We start from the raw sequence: 25,968 nt of genomic DNA on the forward strand, positions 1-25,968 counted from the left end.
TAACATGAGGTATAATAATATTGATTATTGCAATAAACAGTTGTAAAACACTCACTCTTTATAAAAGGAAGTAATTGAATATACAAAACTGTTGCAAAGCATATTCGAATGATTGGACATTAATTTTCAAAATTTCTTAACTTGAAACTTTCTGTTTGACAATTTATTTTATCTATTTTTTTACCCATATATATCTTTATAGTAGATGAAATTCCAATCAACTATAACAGTATACATAACACTGTACATGCTGTATCTGTCTTGCAGGGTTCTTCTGACTTTGACCTTGTTCTCATTTTCCATTTGTCATCTTTAAGTGAACATTGGTGATTAGATCTGCTTCTTAGATTATATAAGAACTTATAAGATCTGCTATATATGGGTTTATAAAATAATTATTCTGTAAACATGTTTGTCTGGTAGGGTTTATTAGACCTAGACTTTATTTTAATGGTTCATTTGTCATAAAAAAAAGTATTCTTTCTTACCTGGTTAGTCAGTTTCAAATATACATGTACTGATACTATGGGTTTGACTGTCCCTTTTTGGTATCTTTTGCCCCTCTTATATAATGCAAGACCAGTAAATCAACCATATATATGCCCAAGATTGTATTCTGTCTCTGGTATACTGTACTGATCAAAAGTCCTTATATTATAGGAAAATATTAAATTCATTTATATGAGCTTTAGAAACAAAGATTTTTTTACCCATGTATGTACATAAAAATTACAGAATTGTATTATATAGATTCCATCAAATCAGCTTTCTATTGGAGTATCATCTCCAGTTTTTCACTAGCCCTTGGTCAGTGTTTGTGGTAGGATATAGGGATTTTACACAGCTGGCGTTTCTTCAAACAAAATATTTAAAGCTTAAGTGTTTGAAAACTTATATCATGTATATGTTGCTGATGTATACAAAAATATTGAAATTTCAGAAACCACACCATTTTGATGTATTGGAAGATCCTACCTGTTATTATACAACCACAAATTTTTTTTGGGGTCATGTTATGCTATAGATCATGTTGTAATCATCATCTGCATCATCGTCCGAAGACGCATGGTTTCTGGATAATAACTTTAGTATAAGTTAATAGAAATCAATAAATTTTTTAACACAATGTTTATAACCTCAAAAGGAAGGTTGTGATTGATTTTGGGTGTTATGGTCCGAAAGGTTTAGGAATTAGGGGCAAAAAAGGGGCCCAAATGAGCATTTTCATAGTTTCCAGTCAATAACTTGTGTTTAAGTGAATAAATCTATCTGAAATTATACCCCACGTTTCCATACTACAAAGGGATGGTTATGGGTGTTATGGCTCAAATCATTTAGCAATTGGGGGAAAAACAAGGGTTTTTTCTGGTTAAAGGACAATTTTGACAATTTAAAAGCAGTGTAAAGGAGGTAATCCAATTCCATTTAAAGAATACTGTTATATATAATAATGAAAATTTCTTCATTAATTTATTTTTTGAGGGGATTAATATCCAACAGCATATTGTATTGCTCAAAAGCAAAAAAAATTATAAGTTCATTAGACCACTTTCATTCTGTGTCAGAAACCTATGCTGTGTCAACTATTTAATCACAATCCAAATTAAGAGCTTATCAAGCTTGAATGTTATGTCCATACTTGCCCCAACCGTTCAGGGCCTGCGGTCGTATAAAGCTGCACCCTGCAGAGCATCTGGTTGTTTTCTAGTTTCAGAAACTTTGAAGCAACTGTAATGAGCCCCTTACCAAAACGTGCTAATATGTTGCACATAAGATGCTCACGTTGGAAACTAACATGATTACACATGAGGTTTTTAACATGCAAATTAGGTGAGCATTTTGTGAGCAAAAAATTGCACATATGAAACTAACCTAATTTGATTGTTAAAAACCTCATGTGCAAATGCTCATATGAGCTTTTTGTTTCACATGTGCATTTTATCAGATTGCTCATATGAGCTTTTGTTTCACATGTGCATTTTATCAGATTGCTCATATGAGCATCTGCTCACATGCATGTTGCACACGTGAATATTAGTTGACCCATTTGATTTTTTTATCTAATTATTTCCAGATGATGATGATTAAAGTGTATCTAAAGATTAAAACAAAATGGCTGCTTCAAATAGGAATATTTTTCAAGTTTAAATGAATATCTTAAATAAAATAACTGACACATCACGTTCAGTGTTATTCTTTAATTACTGTCAATTAATTATGATTTTTATACTAATTTGTTTTATTTTGTTACTTAAACTATAATGACTAAAAACATAACATTGCATTTTAAAACTAATGGGTGGACTTGCAAGTTTAGTTCATATTGAATGAATACTTGTTCTGTACATTTTTGTATTTCAGAAAGTTTTAAAAGGAATTATCTATATACATGTAATACCTATTTGTAGCAATCTGCAAAATAATACTCCATTAAATAAATATAAAGGACTAGTTATAAAATTGTAATATATTTCAGAATCTGACACAAAAATGAACATAATGAAATAGAAATGATAACTTACAAATAATTAACCACAGTGGCTGGTTTTATCAGATTTCAACAATGCCATTTTCTTCAAATAGCACAAAATATGGCTTCACATTTTTCATATCCATCTCCCTGCAATTATTGCATGCTTTGAATTTGAATTTACAGGAAGTACATGACTGGGCATGTCAATTTGAAAAAGCTCATATGAGCAATGATGTAGGTTAGTTTTGAATGGTTAGAAGAAAGGAAAAACTTTTCAAAGTACAAAACTAACATAAAACTAACATGGATGATAAAAGCTCACCTGAGGTTTGAATTGCACATGTGAGCATTATGTTAGATTTTTATGGGCACATATGAACTACCAAACTGCACATGTGAGCAACCTGATTTGCATACAATTCTTACTTGCATCTCATGTGCTTCACATGTGAAACTTATGTGCTTTTGTTAGCAATTTCTGTATGGGCGTGAAAAGAATTTTTAAAATAAATACAAGGAAGAGATTATCATAATTTCACAATATGGATATGATAATATATGTATATGCTTAACATTGTTGTGGCTGAATTGATGTGCCCTTTCCCAAAATAACAGTCATAATCATGATAAGTTATTCTCAGTTGATTCTATATGATATCTATAAATATATATCCAGGTTTATATTCAGAAACACTATATATTAGTTAATACTTTTTTTTTTTTTTTTTTTTTTTAAATTAAACCTTTAATTTGCAGAGACAAACTTAGATGTAAATAAAGGCCAGTCAAGAATGGAAAATGCTTCTGCAGACATTCTTGATATGGTTTCAGGAGAGAAATTAGTGCCTTATACAAACCATGGGAAAACACAACCTGTCAAGGATATAACTATTGGTAAAATTTATTACTGTAAATTCAGAAATTATTGCGTGCATTTATTATTGCGATTTTGTCATTTTAGACTTTTAATTTTTACAATTTTTAGTAAAATTCTGTTTAATTCATATAAAGTATTTCAAAATGCGAGTTTTAATTATTGCGTTTACAACTCTGTCTCATTTTTCTCAATAAAAAAATCCTCGCAATAATTTCTGAATTTACAGTATGTAAAAAAACAAGAATTGCATACTGTGGATTCATTTATTTTCCTGGAATGAAAAACTTGCATTTTCAAGACATTTGATTAAGTAGTTTTGAAAAAAAAATGTATGCTAGTTACCTTACAATAAATTTGTAAGTATTAAGACACAAAATTGAATTGCCGCAAATTGGGCAAGAAAAGTTATAAACATGAAATAAAGTATCTGCGAAAATAACTTGGGTTACAGTAATCATTATCTATATATCTCCTGTCTGCAAATTAAATTAATATAGCAAGTATGGTTTTAAAATACATGGGCATCAAAACACAAGGAAAAATTGATTTCATATTCCATCCCACTTGAAATCTGAATTTGTCACAGCATAATTCAGCACACAATAACATTGAATTAAAGATATCTTTTTTTTGGTTGAAAACCATTGACAATTATATAATTTATTTTGTAGAAGAATGGATAGGAAATGACATGCAGGCATTCAAAGAAAAACAATTAAAAGAATTAGACCTTTCAATCCTCAGTAAAGCTATAAATATTTCAAAGGCAAATAGTGTTGCATTACAACTTGGATTAAGTCAATCTGATTTTGAAATAATAAAGCATGACGCTCAAACAGACTTATGTTACCGTATTTTGTATAAATGGAGAAACAAAATCGGTAATGCAGCAACTCTTGAAAGACTCATTGGAATCCTGTTCTGTGCCTGGGAATGTGATAATGAGAGTGTGTTTACTGAACAATTAAAGTCTGCAATTCTTAGAGTAATGAAATGATACTAGAACATTTAAAATATGTCTTTCTGGGGGATACAGGAATGGTGATGTCATTCCCTCTGTCATTCTATGCAAGCTCACATATATATAATATACATATATATCTTATCAGATTGGAATGATACTTGTGTCTAAGGTTGACATCTGCAATACCTGAGTTGACTTAAAGTGGTGATTAATTATATTTGAGGAATTTGAGCCACTTAGACATGTTAGAAGTATATTAAAGTGAAAATTCCAGTACATGGACTTGTTGATAAAGAAATTGTGAATTATTTTTATTACAATGTACATCATATTAACATCAAAAATATCAATGTCGTAGGTGCACCTAATCTGGCATATAGAAAATTTTCACTGTTTGTATTATCGTAAATATTGTTTTAATATTGCAATTTTATTTTGATATTGCAAAAATTAAGACTGGATAGCTTATACAAAAATAAAAACACACATTTGAAATCATTATATTTATGCAGCATCTCAAGCATTGGTAATATAATATTTTTATACATTGCTAAAAATTCGCAATAACTTTTTGCACCTAAGTATTTCTTATTTTAGGTACAAAACATGTGCAAAACATGTAACATTTTAAACAATATTTTTCAAATAATAGTTTTCTTTTATATAAGGTTTAAAACTCATGATATGTATGCATGTTTGTATAATGTAGCAATAATTTCTACATTAATACTCTTAAACATCCAAAGCAAAGGAACATTGCTTTTATTGTTGTTCTTCATTTAAAAAAATCAAATTCTTGATACTTGTAATTTTTCTTTATATTTATTGTATAGAAAGCATCATAAACTATATTTTAGGATTTTATAACAGTAGATTGTTTAATGTTCTAATTTTAAATTTGTATTTGAATTGTATATAGCATCATTGTGTATGTATGAATTGTAAATGCAGTTTCTGTGAGGTCTCTAAGGCATTGTCATATTTTTTGTACTAAATAGATCTTATTGTTTGTTATGAGTTTTTCCCATATTTCAATATTAAATGTATTGGTTTGTATGTACATTACATTTGAGTGTTCCTCAAGAAGGTAAATCCATAAAAGTGTTTCAGAGGCATCTAATTGATAAAGTGTTGTTTTCTTTTATTTATTTTTCATTAATGATCACATTTCAATTTTCAATTGTAATATTCTACTGTAGCATGTGGAGGTATCATATATATATAATCAATCACACTTTATTATATTTCATTTCTGTAAAATACTGAATTTTCAGTTATTAATCATGAAAATATTTTGAAATGATAAAAAAATATATATGTTCAGTTTTATATGATGTTAATTGTATATTTTCATGTTTAGGTCAGTATAAGTATTTAAAATTTTTCATCAATATAAATAAAAAATGTGCTTTGTTCCTTTAGCTGAAATTTGCTTATTTGTGATAATAATTGACAATCTAAAAAAGTATCCCAACAGGAAAATAAATTGTTGCAGATCAAAGATTTTAAAGTTATGATATATGTACCGGTATATAAATAAAGCAATCAAGATGTATTAGATTATATTTTGTTTCTGTCCATATGACAATTGATACACAAAGAACCATATATTGTCAAACAGTGACATGTATCACATTAAGACGTCCCATTGTGGTGAAGTCATTACCTAGGAAATAAGCCAATACAGAAACATGAGATAATGAAAAGTAAAAAAACAAACTGTATGCAGATCTCATAATGTTTCTATATGGTTTTATTATTCGGTCTTATTGATGTTAAACCACAACATTTTTTAGAATTGTATGCCTTTTCTAAAACCATTTTATTACTGTATAGCAGGTTACTTTTGGGGAGTGTTAATTTTTGCAGATAGAATAAAATCGCCGAAATAAATTCCACAAAATTTTACAGTGCACTTGTAATGGAATTGCATAAAAGTTTTGAAATGCCAAAAATTATAACCGCCAAAATATTTTGTATACCTTATTTAATGAAAATTCATGAAATTCCTTTAACGCACCTGTGAAAATAACCTGCTATACATTATCTATAAATCATCTTGTCCATTTTCCTTGAATCTTCAAAGTTTATTCCTGAACAACTGAATGGATTACAAGAAGAATTTGAAGGTAATACAACATATGGGGATACATGTAGTTTATTTAATAAAAGGAAGATGTGGTATGATTGCCAATGAGACACCTCTCGACAAGAGACCAAATGACACAGAAATATTTGTTTGTTTGTCAATGCTTAACATTGCTTTCAATAACACATATTATATCATAAAGCTGTGACAACACCATGACATTGGTTCTCAGAGTTGATATGCTGGTGATTACTGCAGACGACATGTTTATTTATATTGTAGCTCTATAAATTTTAATGATTCTTGAGAGGCCGACAATTGAGTATACAGAACTATTATCTATATTACTAAACCATCAGAAGGATTTCAATAAATCTGTACACAAAGGCAACACAAGTTTTAGCTTTCTAAAAAGCTATGGACTGCTTCGCTCTACCCTAATTTAAGGTAATAGGTGTGCATGTGGTTGTTAATTAGTATTGGAAAATGGATGCACTTTAAGAGTGTGCGTTTTACACCAATGCTTTTAAAATTCTAAATTTCTTGTTGAAAATTGAAACAATTATAAATAGACACGACTCTTGAGGTGTGCCTTTCTGGAGGTGTGCCTAGATTGTCAGAAGTTATAAACTTCAGATAATGCATTTTTGTAAATATTGTATATGAACATTGTTTAGCACAGCAAATCATGCAAATTGCAGAGATACAAAGCAATTAAACATGTATTAATAATTGATATTTCAATATTGAATTTATCTGTGAAATGTATGCATAATAAAACGAACATGAATTAATGACAGTTGATCGGAACTGAAATACACATAGTCATTTTTATGGCATTTGATGTCTTATCCTGGCCGAGAAAAGTCTGCAATTCTTTGTCTCATTTAATCCAATAGCCGTTGCTGTAGCTCAGCCGCATCCGATCAGAATCTTTATGTGATAAGTAATTTATTCAAGACGGCGTGTATTTCGACTGAAACTAATAGCTCTGCATCTTGATGCAAAGCAACTACATGAATCAAAGGACTTTTTTGGCAAATTAAAGTGAGATAACTATTCTTAGAATTTAAATCATTATTTTCCATCAACCTTGCAACTGTAACCAATAAATATCATATATAATCACAGCTAGTAACCGCAACTTTAAATGGATTAAAAGGAAGCTTCAAATAAAGACAATACACAAAATGAAAATGTATATGTTTGAATTGTTTTACACTTGGCATTTTAGAACTTTTTAAGCAGCAGTTCAGTGTGAGCCAAGGCTCGTAGCTTTACCTTTAATGGTTGACTTTTACAACCAGATGCTCCGCAGGGCGCAGCTTTATACGACCGCATAGGTTGAACCCTGAACGGTTGGGGCAAGTATGGACACAACATTCAAGCTGGATTCAGCTCTAAATTTGGATTGTGATTAAATAGTTGACACAGCATAGGTTTTGGACACAGAATGAATGTGGTCTAATGAACTTAAAATATTTTTTTTGTCTTTGAGCAATCACTATGCTGTTGAATATTAATCCTCTCAAAAAAATGTTTGAAGAAATTTTCTTTTTATTTATGAAATCTGAAATGAGAAAACTTAACCCCTCCCCCCCCACCATTTTTTTTTCACATCCCCCTTTCCCTTTTTTTCAAAACTGATCTCAATTCAAATTTCTAATGGAGTTTGCAACAATAACTACTCATTTAAATACATCATAAAATATTAAAATGTAACAAAAAGTGCTTGTTATCACTGAATGGTAAAGAGTGTTTTAATTTATCAGTTGGTAGTAAAAGTGAATATACATTGTGCATTGTATAAAACAATGATTTAAGTTGATTCAACTACTATTCTGGACAAAGAAAGATAACTCCAATCAATTGAAAATTTCTTGCTATTGCACAATATTGTGCAATTAGATATTTCTTGCTATTGCGCAATACTGTGCAATTGAAAATATTTGCTATTGCACAATACTGTGCAATTGAAGATTTCTTGCTATTGCACAATACTGTGCAATTGAACATTTTTTGCTATTGCACAATACTGTGCAATTGAAGATTTCTTGCTATTGCTGAATACTGTGCAATTGAAAATTTCTTGCTATTGCACAATACTTAATATAATAATTTTGGATCCTGATTTGAACCAACTTGAAAACTGGGCCCATAATCAAAAATCTAAGTACATGATTAAATTCAGCATATCAAAAAAGCCAACAATTCAATTTTTATTAAAATCAAACTTAGTTTAATTTTGGACCCTTTGGTATTTAATGTAGACCAATTTGAAAACGGGACTAAAAATTAAGAATCTACATACACAGTTAGATTTGGCATATCAAAGAACCCCAATTATTCAATTTTTGATGAAATCAAACAAAGTTTAATTTTGGACCCCGATTTGGACCAACTTGAAAACTGGGCCAATAATCAAAAATCTAAGTACATTTTTAGATTCAGCATATCAAAGAACCCCAAGGATTCAATTTTTGTTAAAATCAAACTAAGTTTAATTTTGGACCCTTTGGACCTTAATGTAGACAATTGGAAAACGGGACCAAAAATTAAGAATCTACATACACAGTTAGATCCGGCATATCAAAGAACCCCAACTATTCAATTTTTGATGAAATCAAACAAAGTTCAATTTTGGACCCTTTGGGCCCCTTATTCCTAAAAACCTGTTGGGACCAAAACTCCCAAAATCAAACCCAACCTTCCTTTTATGGTCATAAACCTTGTGTTTAAATTTCATTGATTTCTATATACTTATACTAAAGTTATTGTGCGAAAACCAAGAATAATGCTTATTTGGGCCCTTTTTTGGCCCCTAATTCCTAAACTGTTTGAACTAAAACTCCCAAAATCAATCCCAACCTTCCTTTTGTGGTCATAAACCTTGTGTCAAAATTTCATAGATTTCTATTTACTTAAACTAAAGTTAGAGTGCGAAAACCAAGAAAATGCTTATTTGGGCCCTTTTTGGCCCCTAATTCCTAAAATTTTGGGACCAAAACTCCCAAAATCAATCCCAACCTTCCTTTTGTGGTTATAAACCTTGTGTTAAAATTTCATAGATTTCTATTCACTTTTACTAAAGTTAGAGTGCGAAAACTAAAAGTATTCGGACGACGACGCAAGACGACGCAGGACGATGACGCCAACGTGATAGCAATATACGACGAAAAATTAAAATTTTTGCGGTCGTATAAAAAGTGACTTGGATGGAGAGTTGTCTCATTGGCACTCATTCATCTTCTTATATCTATGGATCAAAATTTCTGGTTTAATAATGTAACAGTCAATTAAAGTTGGGGATAGCTAACGTTTTCTTTAGTGTGATATAGTTTGAAGGACAGTAGTTAAAACAAACTAATGCCAGCTTGCAACTTTATTTCAAATAAAAGAAATCCTATAAATCGTGACCTCCACATAAGACATGAGGCTGGCAAATGCCTTGAGGTTATACAAGGTTTTACTAAGTATATACATTGTATAAGTATATAAGTAAAGCAACATATGATCATGACTCCTGTCAAGCATAACTTTAAATAAGTCAAAATCAAACATGGCCTCATTGTTTTGTCATCAGAAACTATTTATTTTTATCTTAAAAGTTGTTAAACAGTTCCCAAGATATGGCATGGAAACAACATAAGGTGTCATTTTTAATCCAATGAAGAACTAAAACTCCTGAATGACAAAAGTGAACAATGTTTATATAAACTTCAACCCAATTTTGTAATGAAAAACAAAACAAATTAGAAAATTTGTTGAATCATTCTCAAATGACATAAAATGGTATTTTTGTAGAGCTTGAAACTTCCTGTTGATAAAACAAGATATAAATCTTTCTTTTCTTTATCAGTTGCATCAACTTTATGTGGTAAAATTCTTGTTGACACAAATGACTTTCTAAAAAGTTGATATTAGATACTTTGCACGTATAGTGAAGCCTTACAGCTATAGTCATCCTGCCTGCCTACTATACTATCACAAATTACATGTTACATACGGATTCTTTAAATGGGAGAGCCAAGATCTAAAATTGTGAGCATGCACATATTTTTGCTCTGTGTTCATGACTTCACTGTGAGTTTGAGATGAAGACCAGCAATAAAAGCATTGTTTCTTTGCTTTTTGTTGTGCGTGCACTGATTTGTTTGTCATCGATGGTTTCTCCATATCCTTTGATTTTCTACTTTATACCTACAACCTAACCTTCATGATGAAGACCTACAGATTAAGAAAATTGGTCTGTTCAAACTAGAGTTATTATGAATCATTTGAAAAATCCTCTTTTTGTCACATGATTTTTTCTGCATCAATAAATTTTAACATACTGGGGTAATTTTATTACATGTAAATGTACATCATCCAACAAAAGTTCTTCATAATCAATAAAAAAAAATGACTAAAAATTATACAAATATATAAATAAGATTAAGCAACATGTAATAAATACTATGCCGACTTTTTGCATCGAATCAAAAACTCACAGAAAAATTGACAAAATAAAACCAAAACCCACCGACCCTTTTCTTATAATTTAGACAAATTTATGGTCAATTTGTAATTGCATTGTTTAATATTGAAAAGTTTTAACACGAGACATACTAACTATGTTGTCCATAATAAGTTCCATCCTTTACAGGTGTATAAAAAATAACAAATATCAAATAAAATATCAGGACTTTTGTTTACAGTATTTGTACATAATGTCTGTTATCTGCTTCAGTGTTGCATTTGTTCTGACACCATAGACATCTAAGTGTGTCCGGCTACATTTATATCCATCTTGTCTCAGGTACTCTAACAAACGACTCAATCTGAAATTCTATTTAAAAAAATAACCCTATTTTTTCTTGACTTATTTCACTAGTCTAGGAAACTGTATATTTTGTAGTATTTTAAGGTAGCACAATACAAAGTTTTTTCATCTCCAATCAGACATCTTTAAACTGATGTAATTCCACTCATCTTTCTTTAAATTTTATAAATGAGTACGTACCAAAAGAAAGAAGGATTAATCTTTCAAATTGTGATAATTTCATTATGACATAATTATTACATAATTAATTGTTATGTAATTAGTTGCAATATTGTGATGTCCATACTTGCATGAATTTAGCTTCTTTGTTATTCATAGCATCCCAAAATATTTTATAGATTCTTGCACAACACAGTTTGACCTCCAAAACTGTGTCTCAGATATTTCCTATTGTATTTCATTCTCTCATAAATCTTCAATGAAGTTTGCAACATCAATTCATAACAGACCACTAAATTCAATTGGGTATAAAATTTGTTCTATTGATGTTTTTGGAAATCTGAGACATGGTTTTGGAGGTCAAGCTGTGTTGTACAAGAATCTATAAAATATTTTGGGATTCTATGAAGAACAAAGACGCTAAATTGATTCAAGTGTGGACATCACACTATAGCAACTTTTAAATTAACTTTTAAAAATATAAAATAAATCTTTGATTTACCCACTCCTGTAAATACTCCCAATTACCCAGTAAGGGGTGTTCCTAAGATAGGAAGCTTATACACAAGAAAGAAGAAAAGCAACTAATTACATAATTATTAATTATGTAATAATTATGTCATAATGAAATTATCACAATTGAAAGATTAATCTATCTTCTTTCTTTTGGTACCTCATCTATAAAATATAAAGAAGGATGAAATGAATTACATCAGTTTAAAGTTGTCTGATTGGGGGTGAAAAAAAACTTTGTATTGTGCTACCTTAACATGCTTAAGGCACTGTTTCAATTGATATTCCAGCAATGTTTTTTTTTATTAATTTTATTTTTATGCCCCACCTACGATAGTAGGGGGGCATTATATTTTCTGGTCTGTGCGTCCGTCCGTCCGTCCGTCTGTCCCGCGTCGGGTTAAAGTTTTTGGTCAAGGTAGTTTTTGATGAAACTGAAGTCCAATCAACTTGAAACTTAGTACACATGTTCCCTATGATATGATCTTTCTAATTTTAATGCCTATCTATATTTTTTTTACCCATTTTCACGGTCCATTGAACATGGAAAATGATAGTGAAAGTGGGGCATCCGTGTACTTTGGACACAATCTTGTTTGAACTGTTTTTCTCTAGAAATATATTTCAAAATTGTTCTGCATGTCTTTCTTCTTAGGTTGTTACTTTTAGCATGCCAAAAGACCCAAGGCATAAACCTTTTATAGGGACTAAAAGGGTCTTGTTGTTACAAAGGTAAAATAGATTAAAAACAGGATTGAAAATAGAAAATTATCTTCGGGGAGGGGGGGGACTTTACATTTAATGAAATAAAAACAGACTTTAGGTGAGGGTTTGGGCGGGTTTACAGGATGGAGAATAATGAGCAAGAAGTGCAAAACAAATAGCAAATAAAATACACACACAGCTAGAATAGATAAAAATTATAACATGATAACATGTATGAAGAAGAGAGAATAACGGCATACTAAAATATAAAGCTTAGATAATATTGGGCAAATTAAATAAAGGAAAGAAAGTACTGGACTAAACAAATAAAGATTAGTGAATACTGGGAAAAACAAATAAAGAATAGAGAAATATATAGTATACAGAATAGAGAAATATATAGTATAAAGAATAGAGAAATATATAGTATAAAGGATAGAGAAATATACAGTATAAAGAATAGAGAAATATATAGTATAAAGATAGAGAAATATATAGTATAAAGAATAGAGAAATATATAGTATAAAGGATAGAGAAATATATAGTATAAAAGATAGAGAAATATATAGTATAAAGAATAGAGAAATATATAGTATAAAGAATGGAGAAATATATAGTATAAAGAATAGAGAAATATATAGTATAAAGAATAGAGAAATATATAGTATAAAGAATAGAGAAATATAAAGGATAGAGAAATATATAGTATAAAGAATAGAGAAATGTATAGTATAAAGAAAAGAGAAATATATAGTATAAAGGATAGAAAAATATATAGTATATAGTATACAGGATAGAGAAATATATAGTATACAGAATAGAGAAATATATAGTATACAGGATAGAGAAATATATAGTATAAAGGATAGAGAAATATATAGTATACAGGATAGAGAAATATATAGTATAAAGAATAGAGAAATATATAGTATAAAGAATGGAGAAATATACAGTATAAAGAATAGAGAAATATACAGTATACAGGATAGAGAAATATATAGTATAAAGAATAGAGAAATATATAGTATACAGGATAGAGAAATATACAGTATAAAGAATAGAGAAATATATAGTATAAAGAATAGAGAAATATATATTATAAAGGATAGAGAAGTATACAGTATAAAGAATAGAGAAATATACAGTATAAAGGATAGAGAAATATATAGTATAAAGAATAGAGAAATATACAGTATAAAGAATGGAGAAATATATAGTATAAAGGATAGAGAAATATATAGTATAAAGAATGGAGAAATATATAGTATAAAGGATAGAGAAATATATAGTATACAGAATAGAGAAATATATAGTATAAAGGATAGAGAAATATACAGTATAAAGAATAGAGAAATATATAGTATAAAGAATAGAGAAATATATATTATAAAGGATAGAGAAGTATACAGTATAAAGAATAGAGAAATATACAGTATAAAGGATAGAGAAATATACAGTATAAAGGATAGAGAAATATACAGTATAAAGAATAGAGAAATATATAGTATAAAGAATAGAGAAATATATATTATAAAGGATAGAGAAGTATACAGTATAAAGAATAGAGAAATATATAGTATAAAGGATAGAGAAATATACAGTATAAAGGATAGAGAAATATACAGTATAAAGAATAGAGAAATATATAGTATAAAGAATAGAGAAATATATATTATAAAGGATAGAGAAGTATACAGTATAAAGAATAGAGAAATATACAGTATAAAGGATAGAGAAATATATAGTATAAAGAATAGAGAAATATATAGTATAAAGAATGGAGAAATATATAGTATAAAGGATAGAGAAATATATAGTATAAAGAATGGAGAAATATATAGTATAAAGGATAGAGAAATATATAGTATACAGAATAGAGAAATATATAGTATAAAGGATAGAGAAATATACAGTATAAAGAATAGAGAAATATATAGTATAAAGAATAGAGAAATATATATTATAAAGGATAGAGAAGTATACAGTATAAAGAATAGAGAAATATACAGTATAAAGGATAGAGAAATATATAGTATAAAGAATAGAGAAATATATATTATAAAGAATAGAGAAATATATAGTATACAGGATAGAGAAATATATATTATAAAGGATAGAGAAATATATAGTATACAGAATAGAGAAATATATAGTATAAAGGATAGAGAAATACACAGTATAAAGAATAGAGAAATATATAGTATACAGGATAGAGAAATATATATTATAAAGGATAGAGAAATATACATTATAAAGAATAGAGAAATACATAGTATAAAAGATAGAGAAATATATAGTATAAAGAATAGAGAAATGTATAGTATAAAGAATAGAGAAATATATAGTATAAAGAATAGAGAAATATATAGTATAAAGGATAGAGAAATATACAGTATAAAGAATGGAGAAATATACAGTATAACGAATAGAGAAATATACATTATAAAGAATAGAGAAATATATAGTATAAAGAATAGAGAAATATAAAGTATAAAAAATAGAGAAATACATAGTATAAAGAATAGAGATATATACAGTATAAAGAATAGAGAAATATACAGTATAAAGGATAGAGAAATATATAGTATAAAGAATAGAGAAATATACAGTATAAAGAATAGAGAAATATACAGTATAAAGGATAGAGAAATATACAGTATAAAGGATAGAGAAATATACAGTATAAAGGATAGAGAAATATACAGTATAAAGGATAGAGAAATATACAGTATAAAGGATAGAGAAATATACATTATAAAGAATAGAGAAATACATAGTATAAAAGATAGAGAAATATATAGTATAAAGAATAGAGAAATGTATAGTATAAAGAATGGAGAAATATATAGTATAAAGAATAGAGAAATATATAGTATAAAGGATAGAGAAATATACAGTATAAAGAATAGAGAAATACATAGTATAAAAGATAGAGAAATATATAGTATAAAGAATAGAGAAATGTATAGTATAAAGAATGGAGAAATATATAGTATAAAGAATAGAGAAATATATAGTATAAAGAATAGAGAAATATATAGTATAAAGGATAGAGAAATATACAGTATAAAGAATGGAGAAATATACAGTATAACGAACAGAGAAATATACATTATAAAGAATAGAGAAATATATAGTATAAAGAATAGAGAAATATATAGTATAAAAAATAGAGAAATACATAGTATAAAGAATAGATATATATATAGTATAAAGGATAGAGAAATATATAGTATAAAGAATAGAGAAATATACAGTATAAAGAATAGAGAAATATATAGTATAAAGAATAGAGAAATATATAGTATAAAGGATAGAGAAATATATAGTATAAAGGATAGAGAAATATACAGTATAAAGGATAGAGAAATATATAGTATAAAGAATAGAGAAATATATAGTATAAAGGATAGAGAAATATATAGTATAAAGGATAGAGAAATATACAGTATAAAGGATAGAGAAATATATAGTATAAAGAATAGAGAAATATATAGTATAAAGAATAGAGAAATATACATTATAAAGAATAGAGAAATACATAGTATAAAAGATAGAGAAATATATAGTATAAAGAATAGAGAAATGTATAGTATAAAGAATAGAGAAATATATAGTTTAAAGAATAGAGAAATATATAGTATAAAGGATAGAGAAATATACAGTATAAAGAATGGAGAAATATACAGTATAACGAATAGAGAAATATACATTATAAAGAATAGAGAAATATATAGTATAAAGAATAGAGAAATATATAGTATAAAGAATAGAGAAATACATAGTATAAAGAATAGAGATATATATAGTATAAAGGATAGAGAAATATATAGTATAAAGAATAGAGAAATATACAGTATAAAGAATAGAGAAATATACAGTATAAAGAATAGAGGAATATATAGTATACAGGATAGAGAAATATATATTATAAAGGATAGAGAAATATATAGTATATAGTATACAGGATAGAGAAATATATATTATAAAGGATAGAGAAATATATAGTATACAGGATAGAGAAATATATAGTATAAAGAATAGAGAAATATACAGTATAAAGAATGGAGAAATATATAGTATAAAGAATAGAGAAATATACATTATAAAGAATAGAGAAATACATAGTATAAAATATAGAGAAATATATAGTATAAAGAATAGAGAAATATACAGTATAAAGGATAGAGAAATATATAGTATAAAGAATAGAGAAATATATATTATAAAGAATAGAGAAATATATAGTATACAGGATAGAGAAATATATATTATAAAGGATAGAGAAATATATAGTATACAGAATAGAGAAATATATAGTATAAAGGATAGAGAAATACACAGTATAAAGAATAGAGAAATATATAGTATACAGGATAGAGAAATATATATTATAAAGGATAGAGAAATATACATTATAAAGAATAGAGAAATACATAGTATAAAAGATAGAGAAATATATAGTATAAAGAATAGAATAATGTATAGTATAAAGAATAGAGAAATATATAGTATAAAGAATAGAGAAATATATAGTATAAAGGATAGAGAAATATACAGTATAAAGAATGGAGAAATATACAGTATAACGAATAGAGAAATATACATTATAAAGAATAGAGAAATATATAGTATAAAGAATAGAGAAATATAAAGTATAAAAAATAGAGAAATACATAGTATAAAGAATAGAGATATATACAGTATAAAGAATAGAGAAATATACAGTATTAAGGATAGAGAAATATATAGTATAAAGAATAGAGAAATATACAGTATAAAGAATAGAGAAATATACAGTATAAAGGATAGAGAAATATACAGTATAAAGGATAGAGAAATATACAGTATAAAGGATAGAGAAATATACAGTATAAAGGATAGAGAAATATACAGTATAAAGGATAGAGAAATATACATTATAAAGAATAGAGAAATACATAGTATAAAAGATAGAGAAATATATAGTATAAAGAATAGAGAAATGTATAGTATAAAGAATGGAGAAATATATAGTATAAAGAATAGAGAAATATATAGTATAAAGGATAGAGAAATATACAGTATAAAGAATAGAGAAATACATAGTATAAAAGATAGAGAAATATATAGTATAAAGAATAGAGAAATGTATAGTATAAAGAATGGAGAAATATATAGTATAAAGAATAGAGAAATATATAGTATAAAGAATAGAGAAATATATAGTATAAAGGATAGAGAAATATACAGTATAAAGAATGGAGAAATATACAGTATAACGAACAGAGAAATATACATTATAAAGAATAGAGAAATATATAGTATAAAGAATAGAGAAATATATAGTATAAAAAATAGAGAAATACATAGTATAAAGAATAGATATATATATAGTATAAAGGATAGAGAAATATATAGTATAAAGAATAGAGAAATATACAGTATAAAGAATAGAGAAATATATAGTATAAAGAATAGAGAAATATATAGTATAAAGGATAGAGAAATATATAGTGTAAAGGATAGAGAAATATACAGTATAAAGGATAGAGAAATATATAGTATAAAGAATAGAGAAATATATAGTATAAAGGATAGAGAAATATATAGTATAAAGGATAGAGAAATATACAGTATAAAGGATAGAGAAATATATAGTATAAAGAATAGAGAAATATATAGTATAAAGAATAGAGAAATATACATTATAAAGAATAGAGAAATACATAGTATAAAAGATAGAGAAATATATAGTATAAAGAATAGAGAAATGTATAGTATAAAGAATAGAGAAATATATAGTATAAAGAATAGAGAAATATATAGTATAAAGGATAGAGAAATATACAGTATAAAGAATGGAGAAATATACAGTATAACGAATAGAGAAATATACATTATAAAGAATAGAGAAATATATAGTATAAAGAATAGAGAAATATATAGTATAAAGAATAGAGAAATACATAGTATAAAGAATAGAGATATATATAGTATAAAGGATAGAGAAATATATAGTATAAAGAATAGAGAAATATACAGTATAAAGAATAGAGAAATATACAGTATAAAGAATAGAGGAATATATAGTATACAGGATAGAGAAATATATATTATAAAGGATAGAGAAATATATAGTATATAGTATACAGGATAGAGAAATATATATTATAAAGGATAGAGAAATATATAGTATACAGGATAGAGAAATATATAGTATAAAGAATAGAGAAATATACAGTATAAAGAATGGAGAAATATATAGTATAAAGAATAGAGAAATATACATTATAAAGAATAGAGAAATACATAGTATAAAATATAGAGAAATATATAGTATAAAGAATAGAGAAATATACATTATAAAGAATAGAGAAATATACATTAGAAAAGATAGAGAAATATATAGTATAAAGAATAGAGAAATATATAGTATACAGGATAGAGAAATATTTAGTATAAAGAATAGAGAAATATATAGTATACAGGATAGAGAAATATACAGTATAAAGAATAGAGAAATATATATTATAAAGGATAGAGAAGTATACAGTATAAAGAATAGAGAAATATACAGTATAAAGGATAGAGAAATATATAGTATAAAGAATAGAGAAATATATAGTATAAAGAATGGAGAAATATATAGTATAAAGGATAGAGAAATATATAGTATAAAGAATGGAGAAATATATAGTATAAAGGATAGAGAAATATATAGTATACAGAATAGAGAAATATATAGTAGAAAGGATAGAGAAATATACAGTATAAAGAATAGAGAAATATATAGTATAAAGAATAGAGAAATATATATTATAAAGGATAGAGAAGTATACAGTATAAAGAATAGAGAAATATACAGTATAAAGGATAGAGAAATATATAGTATAAAGGATAGAGAAATATATAGTATAAAGAATAGAGAAATACATAGTATAAAGGATAGAGAAATATATAGTATAAAGAATAGAGAAATATACAGTATAAAGAATAGAGAAATATACATTATAAAGAATAGAGAAATATACAGTATAAAGAATAGAAAAATATATAGTATACAGGATAGAGAAATATACAGTATAAAGAATAGAGAAATATATAGTATACAGGATAGAGAAATATATAGTATAAAGAATGGAGAAATATATAGTATAAAGAATAGAGAAATATATATTATAAAGAATAGAGAAATATATAGTATACAGGATAGAGAAATATATATTATAAAGGATAGAGAAATATATAGTATACAGAATAGAGAAATATATAGTATAAAGGATAGAGAAATATACAGTATAAAGAATAGAGAAATATATAGTATACAGGATAGAGAAATATATATTATAAAGGATAGAGAAATATATAGTATAAAAGATAGAGAAATATATAGTATAAAGAATGGAGAAATATACAGTATAAAGAATAGAGAAATATATAGTATACAGAATAGAGAAATATACAGTATAAAGAATAGAGAAATATACAGTATAAAGAATAGAGAAATATACAGTATAAAGAATAGAGAAATATACATTATAAAGAATAGAGAAATATACATTATAAAGAATAGAGAAATATATAGTATAAAGAATAGAGAAATATACAGTATAAAGGATAGAGAAATATATAGTATAAAGAATAGAGAAATACATAGTATAAAGAATAGAGAAATATACAGCATAAAGAATAGAGAAATACATAGCATAAAGAATAGAGAAATTGACAGTATAAAGGATAGAGAAATACATAGTATACAGGATAGAGAAATATATAGTATAAAGAATAGAGAAATATATAGTATAAAGGATAGAGAAATATACATTATAAAGAATAGAGAAATATATAGTATAAAGAATAGAGAAATATATAGTATAAAGAATAGAGAAATATACAGTATAAAGAATAGAGAAATATACAGTATAAAGAATAGAGAAATATATAGTATAAAGGATAGAGAAATATACATTATAAAGGATAGAGAAATATATAGTATAAAGAATAGAGAAATATATAGTATAAAGAATGGAGAAATATACAGTATAAAGAATAGAGAAATATATAGTATACAGAATAGAAAAATATATAGTATACAGGATAGAGAAATATCAGTATAAAGAATAGAGAAATATATAGTATAAAGGATAGAGAAATATATAGTATAAAGAATAGAGAAATATACAGTATAAAGAATAGAGAAATATATAGTATAAAGGATAGAGAAATATACATTATAAAGGATAGAGAAATATATAGTATAAAGAATAGAGAAATATATAGTATAAAGAATAGAGAAATATATAGTATAAAGAATAGAGAAATATATAGTATAAAGAATAGAGAAATATATAGTATAAAGAATAGAGAAATATATAGTATAAAGGATAGAGAAATATACAGTATAAAGGATAGAGAAATACATAGTATAAAGAATAGAGAAATATATAGTATAAAGGATAGAGAAATATACAGTATAAAGGATAGAGAAATACATAGTATAAAGAATAGAGACATATATAGTATAAAGAATAGAGAAATATATAGTATACAGGATAGAGAAATATATAGTATAAAGAATAGAGAAATATATAGTATACAGAATAGAGAAATATATAGTATACAGGATAGAGAAATATATAGTATAAAGAATAGAGAAGTATATAGTATAAAGAATAGAGAAATATATAGTATAAAGAATAGAGAAATATACAGTATAAAGAATAGAGAAATATATAGTACTAGTATAAAGAATAGAGAAATATATAGTATAAAGAATAGAGAAATATATAGTATACAGGATAGAGAAATATATAGTATAAAGAATAGAGAAATATAAAGTATAAAGAATAGAGAAATAAACAGTATAAAGAATAGAGAAATATACAGTATAAAGGATAGAGAAATATACAGTATAAAGGATAGAGAAATATACAGTATAAAGGATAGAGAAATATACAGTATAAAGGTTAGAGAAATATACAGTATAAAGGTTAGAGAAATATACATTATAAAGAATAGAGAAATACATAGTATAAAAGATAGAGAAATATATAGTATAAAGAATAGAGAAATGTATAGTATAAAGAATGGAGAAATATATAGTATAAAGAATAGAGAAATATATAGTATAAAGGATAGAGAAATATACAGTATAAAGAATAGAGAAATACATAGTATAAAAGATAGAGAAATATATAGTATAAAGAATAGAGAAATGTATAGTATAAAGAATGGAGAAATATATAGTATAAAGAATAGAGAAATATATAGTATAAAGGATAGAGAAATATACAGTATAAAGAATGGAGAAATATACAGTATAACGAATAGAGAAATATACATTATAAAGAATAGAGAAATATATAGTATAAAGAATAGAGAAATATATAGTATAAAAAATAGAGAAATACATAGTATAAAGAATAGATATATATATAGTATAAAGGATAGAGAAATATATAGTATAAAGAATAGAGAAATATACAGTATAAAGAATAGAGAAATATATAGTATACAGAATAGAGAAATATATAGTATAAAGGATAGAGAAATATACAGTATAAAGAATAGAGAAATATACAGTATAAAGGATAGAGAAATATATAGTATAAAAAATAGAGAAATATATAGTATACAGAATAGAGAAATATACAGTATAAAGAATAGAGAAATATACATTATAAAGAATAGAGAAATATATAGTATAAAGAATAGAGAAATATATAGTATAAAGAATAGAGAAATATATAGTATAAAGAATAGAGAAATATATAGTATAAAGAATAGAGAAATATACATTATCAAGAATAGAGAAATACATAGTATAAAAGATAGAGAAATATATAGTATAAAGAATAGAGAAATGTATAGTATAAAGAATAGAGAAATATATAGTATAAAGAATAGAGAAATATATAGTATAAAGGATAGAGAAATATACAGTATAAAGAATGGAGAAATATACAGTATAACGAATAGAGAAAAATACATTATAAAGAATAGAGAAATATATAGTATAAAGAATAGAGAAATATATAGTATAAAGAATAGAGAAATACATAGTATAAAGAATAGAGAAATATACAGTATAAAGGATATAGAAATATACAGTATAAAGAATAGAGAAATATATAGTATACAGGATAGAGAAATATACAGTATAAAGGATAGAGAAATACATAGTATAAAGAATAGAGAAATATACAGTATAAAGAATGGAGAAATATATAGTATAAAGAATAGAGAAATATATAGTATAAAGAATAGAGAAATATATAGTATAAAGAATAGAGAAATATACAGTATACAGGATAGAGAAATATACAGTATAAAGGATAGAGAAATACATAGTATAAAGAATAGAGAAATATACAGTATAAAGAATGGAGAAATATATATTATAAAGGATAGAGAAATATATAGTATAAAGAATAGAGAAATATATAGTATAAAGAATAGAGAAATATACAGTATAAAGAATAGAGAAATATATAGTATACAGAATAGAGAAATATATAGTATACAGGATAGAGAAATATATAGTATAAAGAATAGAGAAATATACAGTATAAAGAATGGAGAAATATATAGTATAAAGAATAGAGAAATATACATTATAAAGAATAGAGAAATATATAGAATAAAGAAAAGAGAAATATACATTATAAAGAATAGAGAAATACATAGTATAAAAGATAGAGAAATATACATTATAAAGAATAGAGAAATATACATTATAAAGAATAGAGAAATATATAGTATAAAGAATAGAGAAATATATAGTGTAAAGGATAGAGAAATATACAGTATAAAGAATAGAGAAATATACAGTATAAAGAATAGAGAAATATATAGTATAAAGAATAGAGAAATATACATTATAAAGAATAGAGAAATACATAGTATAAAAGATAGAGAAATATACAGTATAAAGAATAGAGAAATGTATAGTATAAAGGTTAGAGAAATATACAGTATAAAGAATAGAGAAATATATAGTATAAAGAATAGAGAAATATATAGTATAAAGAATAGAGAAATATACAGCATAAAGAATAGAGAAATATATAGTATAAAGAATAGAGAAATATATAGTATAAAGAATAGAGAAATACATAGCATAAAGAATAGAGAAATATACATTATAAAGAATAGAGAAATATATAGTATAAAAGATAGAGAAATATATAGTATAAAGAATAGAGAAATATATAGTATACAGGATAGAGAAATATATAGTATAAAGAATAGAGAAATATACAGTATAAAGAATGGAGAAATATATAGTATAAAGAATAGAGAAATATACATTATAAAGAATAGAGAAATACATAGTATAAAATATAGAGAAATATGTAGTATAGAATAGAGAAATATACATTATAAAGAATAGAGAAATATACATTATAAAGAATAGAGAAATATATAGTATAAAGAATAGAGAAATATATAGTATAAAGAATAGAGAAATATATAGTGTAAAGGATAGAGAAATATACAGTATAAAGAATAGAGAAATATACAGTATAAAGAATAGAGAAATATACATTATAAAGAATAGAGAAATATATAGTATATAGAATAGAGAAATATACAGTATAAAGAATAGAGAAATACATAGTATAAAGAATAGAGATATATATAGTATAAAGGATAGAGAAATATATAGTATAAAGAATAGAGAAATATACAGTATAAAGAATAGAGAAATATATAGTATAAAGAATAGAGAAATATACAGTATAAAGAATAGAGAAATATATAGTATAAAGAATAGAGAAATATACATTATAAAGAATAGAGAAATACATAGTATAAAAGATAGAGAAATATATAGTATAAAGAATAGAGAAATGTATAGTATAAAGAATAGAGAAATATATAGTATAAAGAATAGAGAAATATATAGTATAAAGGATAGAGAAATATACAGTATAAAGAGTGGAGAAATATACAGTATAACGAATAGAGAAATATACATTATAAAGAATAGAGAAATATATAGTATAAAGAATAGAGAAATATATAGTATAAAGAATAGAGAAATACATAGTATAAAGAATAGAGATATATATAGTATAAAGGATAGAGAAATATATAGTATAAAGAATAGAGAAATATACAGTATAAAGAATAGAGAAATATACAGTATAAAGGATAGAGAAATATACAGTATAAAGAATAGAGAAATATATAGTATACAGGATAGAGAAATATATATTATTAATTAACTACACTGTTATTGGACTTAATATGATGAAAACTGCCTATGCAATATAATGTGTAGACTGGGCCAATACAGAATAACTGGGCCAATACAGATTTTTTTCTGTATTGGCCGAGTTGACACAAGTGCAGGATTTCGGAACGTCTCTAGGTTTTACATCGAAAGTCACGATAAACACAAACTGAAAGTAAATAGTTGTTTTGAAGACGCAGTTGTCATTTAGTTATCTTAAACATGCTGAAAATGTCAGTATGGCATACATTTCAGGTGAAAGACGGTGACATTCATTTAAAAGGTATTTTGAAAGCAGACGTGACGATAAAACTATTTCAGGTTTGGGGAAGTAGTAGATTATCACAAAGTTCATTTCTTGACGACCTCATAATTTTACGATTGTACACATCGATTTTAAATTAGTTTCTGCATTACACATGCAATGGCAGTACCTTTCCAATTACTATTTATGTGTTGCGTCTAAATTTAGGTTGTAACACTTTATAGTAACTGAAAAGGGTAGAAAAATTCATCAGATGAGAAAATGGTGAAGACACCTGGAAACAGCACCAGATCATTATGTATCGCATCTAATAAAAAGAAACAAACTGAGATTTGGATAGTTCCACTTCAAGGTAAAAATATTTATCTCTTTTGAAATGAAATTAAAAAAATATTGTAACACTGTAGTTAATTAATAAAGATATTATTACGTGTATTTCTGTATTGGCCTTGTTATTGGTGCTCGGCCAGCTGTATTGGCCTTCGGCTTCGCCTCAGGCCAATACAGCAAGCCTCGGACCAATAACAAGGCCAATACAGAAATACTTACGTAATAATATCATATTATAAAGGATAGAGAAATATATAGTATAAAGAATATAGAGAAATATATAGTATAAAAGATAGAGAAATATATAGTATACAGGATAGAGAAATATATAGTATAAAGAATAGAGAAATATACAGTATAAAGAATAGAGAAATACATAGCATAAAGAATAGAGAAATATATAGTATAAAGGATAGAGAAATATATAGTATAAAGAATAGAGAAATGTATAGTATAAAGAATAGAGAAATATATAGTATAAAGAATAGAGAAATATATAGTATAAAGGATAGAGAAATATACAGTATAAAGAATGGAGAAATATACAGTA

The 25,968-nt window shown here is 25.6% G+C and overlaps 2 protein-coding genes across 2 annotated transcripts in view; one reads left to right on the plus strand and one right to left on the minus strand.

Moving 5' to 3' along the window:
- The first annotated feature begins 3,234 nt into the window (after positions 1-3,234).
- On the plus strand, positions 3,235-4,431 carry LOC143063538 (uncharacterized). Its single transcript, XM_076235741.1, has 2 exons — positions 3,235-3,367; positions 4,022-4,431. Exons 1-2 carry the CDS (start codon positions 3,265-3,267, stop codon positions 4,345-4,347), a joined length of 429 nt encoding a protein of 142 aa, XP_076091856.1. The 5' UTR covers positions 3,235-3,264; the 3' UTR covers positions 4,348-4,431.
- Positions 4,432-10,049: 5,618 nt separating this feature from the next.
- LOC143063537 (tRNA (guanine(27)-N(2))-dimethyltransferase-like) overlaps positions 10,050-25,968 on the minus strand; it is a 197,922-nt gene continuing 182,003 nt past the window's right edge. Inside the window, exon 8 of the mRNA XM_076235740.1 lies at positions 10,050-11,223. Within this exon, the coding sequence (XP_076091855.1) occupies positions 11,082-11,223 (142 nt within the window). The 3' untranslated portion in view covers positions 10,050-11,081. The remainder of the gene's footprint in view (positions 11,224-25,968) is intronic.

Source organism: Mytilus galloprovincialis, chromosome 2, assembly GCF_965363235.1.
Source record: "Mytilus galloprovincialis chromosome 2, xbMytGall1.hap1.1, whole genome shotgun sequence".
NCBI lineage: Eukaryota > Metazoa > Mollusca > Bivalvia > Mytilida > Mytilidae > Mytilus > Mytilus galloprovincialis.